This window comes from Macadamia integrifolia, chromosome 1, assembly GCF_013358625.1.
Source record: "Macadamia integrifolia cultivar HAES 741 chromosome 1, SCU_Mint_v3, whole genome shotgun sequence".
NCBI lineage: Eukaryota > Viridiplantae > Streptophyta > Magnoliopsida > Proteales > Proteaceae > Macadamia > Macadamia integrifolia.
Window position 1 is genome coordinate 1997617 of NC_056557.1, and position 6745 is coordinate 2004361.

The 6745-nt window shown below is 38.9% G+C and overlaps 1 protein-coding gene across 3 annotated transcripts; it reads left to right on the top strand.

The window, feature by feature from the left end:
- Positions 1–391: 391 nt before the first annotated feature.
- On the top strand, positions 392–6222 carry LOC122080908. 3 transcript variants are annotated; one of them, XM_042647905.1, is made up of 7 exons: positions 392–511; positions 649–786; positions 2069–2189; positions 2395–2834; positions 3630–3790; positions 3875–3987; positions 4382–6222. In XM_042647905.1, the coding sequence occupies exons 2-7, from the start codon at positions 743–745 to the stop codon at positions 5591–5593; spliced, it is 2091 nt and encodes a 696-aa protein (XP_042503839.1). In that variant the 5' UTR covers positions 392–511; positions 649–742; the 3' UTR covers positions 5594–6222. The 3 variants fall into 3 exon arrangements, with proteins under 3 accessions (XP_042503839.1, XP_042503920.1, XP_042503765.1); XM_042647986.1 differs by having other exon boundaries at positions 411–511; positions 655–786; XM_042647831.1 differs by having other exon boundaries at positions 411–786.
- Positions 6223–6745: the final 523 nt, after the last annotated feature.

Here is a 6745-nt window from a genome sequence, read left to right on the forward strand (position 1 = left end):
GGGTTATGCGATTAAAATCGATCAGACCCGTTTAGCTAATCAGCTTGAAACTTGAAACCATAACCGTACAATTTACTAAACGATTTTACGATTTCAATGTAAATAAATCAATTCAATTTCGATAAAACGGTTTTGATTACAAATTCACATCCTTAGATGTGACCATACTCCAATGTTTTAAATTCCTACTCTTTATTTATACAGTGGGAAAATACTTTCCATATCAATCTTTATATGTGAAGATTCCTTCAAAATAAAAGAAAGGGATAGGAAAATCCATCTTATAAGATTTTTATAGAATATTTTATTTTATTTCATTTATTGTTAATTAAAAAAAAAAAAAAAAAAAAAACCAAACGGATTTAAATTCAGTTTGATATTTGGAAATTGTAATGACTCTGAGAAGTACGGACAGCACGCAGGTCCCAAGTCCAAACATCCCAAGTGATCCGTCCTGAACGACGAAACGAAGGTTCTGCGTGTATTCCTGGCGCTACCACCAACCCAATAGGTGATAGTCCGCGCTCGTCTTCTCCATCTTCTTCTTCTTCGTCTTAAATCACGAGGGCTTGAAATGGTTTTAGTTTGATTTCTCTTTAAGTTTGTGGCTTCCGTCAACTGCAACTTATCTTGGTTTTGGGATGCTAGATGCAGTAGTTCAAAGTTTCTTGGCGCTCGACGTACTGGAAGCTGAGATTTGTGGCTGAGGTTATGCTGTATTTGTTCGAGTATTCTTCTTATTATGCATAACTCGCCGAATGGAGATCAGAACAAGCAGGATCAAAGGTAAGGAGCCTGAAGTGTTTTATATGTCTTTTATATTGTTTCTTCTTTTAATTGTTTGAGCCTATGATCGTGTGTCAAGAAATTTTACTGGTTTTCATGCTTGGAATTGCGTATTTACGACATTTGTTTCACACACTTATTACTGATTTTGTAGATGTATGGGTTCGGGCAATCTTTTTTTTTTTTTTTTTTTTTTTTTGAAATTTATCCTCTGGGACTGGAGGTTAGGAATTTGTTTGTGGAGAAAATTAGGGTTCTGTATTGTACATCGGCTTGGGTTTTGCTTGTGAAACTTCTGCATTCTCCTATTGTTTGTATTTATCACGGTATTGCAAGTGTTGTGGGTGTTTGGAGTTCCTGATGATTCAAACGATTGAATTAATGTTTGTTTGTTTGCCCTCATGTTTTGGGGATTTTGATACTCCATTGATTTGACCCAAAAAATAAAACTCTGATTCGTATTACTACGAAACTGGATTCTGATACTCCAGAGATCAAAATGATGGCGTTTTAATTTTCCTCGTAGTTTTAGCGTCCACTAACCCTGGACAAGTAGGAGATATGGGAGCTTACTTATAGGATCAAGTTGGATTTGACTAGTAACATGCATGGGTTGTGGACATGGACATGGGGTTTCCTATCTGGCCACAGGCAGAGAGTGTCAGGGATGGCAACCCTCCGAAGTCTAGAAACAGAATTTGATTCTGTAAATTTGTTTGATAAGTTCTTCTTTACCCATATTTGAATATCTCCGAAGTAAGTCATTCTTAGTTCATACTCAGAAGTCTGAAATGTATTGTGCCTAACATTATGACCGATTGATGCTTTTTTTTTTTTGGGGGGGGGGGGGGGGGGGTTGGGGTATGGGGTGATAATTGTTGATGCTTTAGATTAAGGGAGAGTAATATAATACTTTATTAGTTGAACCTACAAATTTTCCCCTATTCTGTTATCTATTTGTATCAGTTACAATTATAGGTGGAGAAGCAGGTACGAGGTAAGTCAAAAAAAAAAAAAAAAAAAAAAAAAAAAAAAAAAAAAAAAAAAAAAAAAAAAAATTTACAAAAAAGGAATTTAGGATAGAAAGGAAACATCAATGTAATACTATGTTGAGCCAACTTATATGGAAGAGATGCACAGCAGTGTCCTGTCCAACAAACTATAGGTTGGGTTGCTTTTGTGGTTTTTTATGGAAAGCTGCCATGGGGTTCATCAAATTATGAGATAACAGCTGAGTATTTTTCTTTTGAAGGGAAACTGAATTATTTGTTTCTTACTTCAGGAAGAAAACTGATATGGAGGACTCTAGTAGAATGACAGTTGAGTTTCTTCGTGCTCGGTTGCAATCTGAAAGATCAGTATCAAAAACTGCAAGACAGAGAGCTGATGAATTGGCTAAAAGGGTTTGTTTCATTGACTTGTGTGAAGCATTTTTCTTTAGATCTGATGTTGGCAACCGATTCATTTTGCATAATCTCTGACCTCTTTCTTATTAAAAGGAGACATTCAGTTGGTCTGGTTAAAATTGTATGTGTTGTTTTCTGTTTGTATATTATTTGATTCCTCAAATAATATACTTTTTTTCTTTTCTTTTGAGACTCTACATAGGTGGTGGAACTGGAGGAACAACTTAAAGCGGTGACTCTTCAAAGAATGAAAGCTGAGAAAGCAACTGCTGAAATTGTAGCAGTTTTGGAAAAGCATGGGTTCAGTGACTTCTCTGAGCAATTTGATTCAAGTTCTGACCAAGAAGAGCTCCTCTCCGAATCTAAGGAGGGTAATGAATCTCCAAATAAACTGGAAAGCTCTGTGATTTCGAAAGCAAGGATGAACAAATTGGAGGAGTTTTCTGGTTTGGAGCTGGGAGGTTCTCCTGAATCTGGTAGAAGTTTATCTTGGAAAAGCTGCACAGATAGTCCCACTTCTCTCAAATCAGAGGACATGGATCAGGCCAGGAGGAAGCGGAGCAGTTTCATTTCTAGTGGTGGGTCTTCGTCAAGAAGAAATTTGGGTAAATCATGCCTCCAGATAAGACGAAAAGAAATGAGGTCATTCTCTTAATGCTTTCCCCGTTCTTCGCCTTTAGTTGTTTTGTTGAGGAAATCTTTTACTATGGATTTACATTTCATGCACTATCAGAGTATCAGGTGGACTGTCGTCAGTGTGTTGTGTGAGTGTGTGACTGAATTTTCATAAACCCCTTATGTACTTATCTTTCAAGAAGTCTCCCAAAGACCCCCCCCAACCCAATGCAAAAGCACCTGTAGATAAGTTTATCCAAGTACAATTCCAAAACAGAGATTCTATAAACTGTCTTGCAGAATAGGATCACCAATATATAGAATAAACAAGTTAGGGAGAAATCTGATAACTCAGAAGAGAGAGTTCAGATCAGCCTAATACCCTGTTCGAGTGGTCTATCTTATCAGCAGAATAGACTAGCAAAAAGTTTCACAGAAATTCAATGGCTAGATGTGCTTGCATGGATGTGTCCTAGTACCATTAGGATTACTGAATATCAGTACAGGAGCTGAAGTTTCAGCAGCTCAAACTCAACAGATTAGAACACTCTTTCAGATAACTAGTATTCGGGAAGAATGTCAAAATTGAAGAACAACCGAACAGATTCAGGTAGAACATAACCTGAAACTAGGTAGAAAACTTGGGTTCAAGCTCCTACCCTTAGCTTATGCTCATTAGAGTGGCCTATCACAAAGGAAACCCCTTGGACCAAAGGCAAAACACATATGTAAATCAACTAAAGGCTATCAACTCTATGATTTATCTGCATCATAAGGGCTGCTATCATCACTTGCAAAGTCTCATACATTATCTAATGGCAGATCAGGAGCTGATGAAGCTAGAGGTGAATCTTTCCAGCGTGATGGTCAAAGAAGTGGAGAATTTAAGAGGGTAGGAGTCACTTCCAATGGCTCTAAAGATAGGCCAGTGGAGACCACGGAAGGCAGATATAAAAATAAGGAAGCAAAAGTCTTTCTCGAAGGTATATTTTCATTCTCTGTAGAAGAATATCAGATAAAAGTGGATGATAATGGCCTTTATGCCAATCAAATTGGGTGAAATGCAGATATGGAAAGGGCACTAGAACATCAGGCCCAGCTCATTGTTCGATATGAAGCAGAGGAAAAGGCTCAGAGAGAGTGGGAGGCGAAGTTGACTGGAAATGTCAACTGCACTCTGGTCTGCTTCTTTGACATCCTTTGAACTTTTAACTCATTCGTACACTTTCATGTTTTTTAGTTGTCAGCAATCTGTTACTTTGTCAAACAGCACTAAGAAGCATGTCACATCTGTTGGAAGAAGATGTGCTCCCTTATGTAATTTATCTGCTAGAATGTTCCGGTCTTAATTTTGACTTTGGGAATTATGGTTGCGTCTGGACACTAGGCCCTCCATGGAATTGGTTGTTGGTTGTTTATGTTTGTCCATTGTACTAAATTTAGTGCTATCTTGTTTTTTTTTCAGGTATACAACATTTTGAATTTTTATATTTGATTTGTAATTGACTCTTCCATTTAGACATTTTACATACTAGACGCTAACAGCTCCGATTTATTAACCATGGAATATGCAGGATTCATGTGAACCTGGGAATCAGTCTGATATCACTGAAGAGAGGGATGAGATAAGGCCTGAATCTGTTGATCCAGTTGACATGATTCCATCTCATGACCAAGTGAGGTCAGAGGCAGAATTTGTTTGTCACGGTGAAGATGCAGTAGGCAAGCCCCTGGTCAATGGAGTTGTTCCTACAGTGCATTCTGAGATGGGTAGCCTACCGGATCAACAACAGAGTGGCAGCAGCAGCAGCAGCAGCATGGTTGATGAATTTTCCCCTAGTTTCTCTTTTCCAAGCCAATTGAAAACAGAAATTAAAATCGGGGGGAAGGAAAAAGTAGAGTGCTTGGATCACTCTATTCATCAACCTTTGCATGAGTCTTCTGAGCCTTATCGTTTGCAGAAATCCTCATCTCATGCACAGGAGAGTTTCTGTGAAGGAGAATCATCGGTGTGGCAGAACAAACACCAACCAGTGAGGGGGAAGGAAAAACTAGAGTGCTTGGAGAATTCTCTTCATCAACCTTTGCATGGGTCCTCTGAGCGTCATCCTTTGCAGAAATCCTCATCTCATGCGCGGGAGAGTTTCTCTGAAGGAGAATCATCGGTGTGGCAGAACAAACCCCAAGCTGTGACGTTACAAAAAACAAAAGATGGCTTGGAGGGTGTGTTGGATGCACTTCGACATGCAAAGTCATCTCTTGAACATGAACTCAATAGATTGCCATTGTCAAGCCAAAGGGAGCCTATGGTGAGAGCAACAGGTGCTCCTTTTCCAGCAATTAAGGCTAGTGATGCCATGGAGATTCCTGTTGGATGTGCTGGGTTGTTCAGAGTACCAACGGATTTGAAATTCGAAACTACTCCTCATAATTCCCAGATCAGCTTGCTGGGGCCTTTTTCTGATTCTCATCTAATCTCAACAAGGTATTATCCCAATGTGGGCGTTGGAGGTGTTACCAGTGATAGATACACTTCCAGACTTAACCTGGACAGTGGGCCAAGTAGTTCTACTCAAAGGTCATATATTGATCCTTACAAGGACATGAGCATGGGACTACCTGCATCCAGTAGATACACCTATCCTTCATACACAGATTTGGTCCCAAGAATGCCCTCTGGCTATGGTGATGGAATTCAAAGACAATCAAGTCTGGGAACTGCAATTCCTTCTGGAGATCAATATTGCAGTTTCCATGATCAGATCAGGCCAAATATGCGTAGATAATAGCAGGCCATTTGGTGGTTGATGGGTTTGTCTTAGTATTAGTCTCCTACAATGATTTTGTGATATTAGTTGGCAATATTGGTTCAATGGTTAAAATTCTTCACGATGTCCTTTCTGCATCACCTCCAGGGAATGTGGATTGTTGAAATTAGGATGGGAAAGCTGTAGATATGGCCCTGCACTGGGTTTGTTTGGGGAGGGTTTGAAGGAGTCTGTGATGTGTCACCATGGACTGAATTTGGATCGGTGGTTCTTATTTTTCCTTTTTTTTCTCTTGGATGGTGGTTGGGGGAAGGGATGATTTGGAATTGGGCAGAATCTGACCCTTGGATTTTAAGCCTCAAATCCTAGGATATAGTATCTGTTGCCTCACTTTGTTATTTCAAATTAGGTCATTGATGGATATAGGATGGGGGTGGGATTATTTGGTTTTGGGTGAAACATGATCCTCAAATTTCAACCTTCAATTCCTAGGGTCATGAATCTGTTCTCCGAACTTCTTGTTTCGGATCAGATGCTTTATGTATTGGTGATAAGTAGTGTGAACAATAAAAAGATCCACGACTTCCCCCTCCCCCCCATCCAAAAAAAAAATTAAATAAATAAACAACCCTGTGTTTTGATTCGAAGATGTATCTCTCATCTCTTTGGAGCAGTACGTTTTGTTCACTGTGGGCCATTTGAGGGAACGCAGATAAATTTCAGGTAACTCTCAATCTATCTACTTTTTCTCTTGCAAATCAGAGCCTCTGCAAATCCACTTGAAATCTCTCTAGCATAACTTAATTTGCATCTTAGTACAAGATACTGAATTGATGTTATATGCTTTGATGAACACGTTCCTCTTTTTTCTTCTTGTTTGTTCTTTGTGGATTGAATTGTTTGTCGGGACTACATGGGTGACGGGTCTTAATATGTTCTAATTGCTTTATCTTGATATCAGTTTCTCTATGATAAAAAAATCTTCTGCCTTACAAATGCTAAGCATTCTCTTTGATGATGTGAAGAATACTTGTTAGGCTTTGTAACTCATCCTCTCTCTTGGAGGGCTGCAAGCTCTTGTTGCCCTTGAGAACCTGTTAGGTAGATTATAGATTGATTAAGAAACACTATTCTGCACAAATGATGATTCACCTGAATGTCCTTTCTTTT

Coding starts and splice junctions, on each gene's coding strand:
- LOC122080908 (XM_042647905.1), top strand. CDS start 743: ATGCATAACTCGCCGAATGGAGATCAGAACAAGCAGGATCAAAG. Junction 787..2,068: donor CAGAACAAGCAGGATCAAAG/GTAAGGAGCCTG, acceptor TTCTTACTTCAG/GAAGAAAACTGATATGGAGG. Junction 2,190..2,394: donor CTGATGAATTGGCTAAAAGG/GTTTGTTTCATT, acceptor GACTCTACATAG/GTGGTGGAACTGGAGGAACA.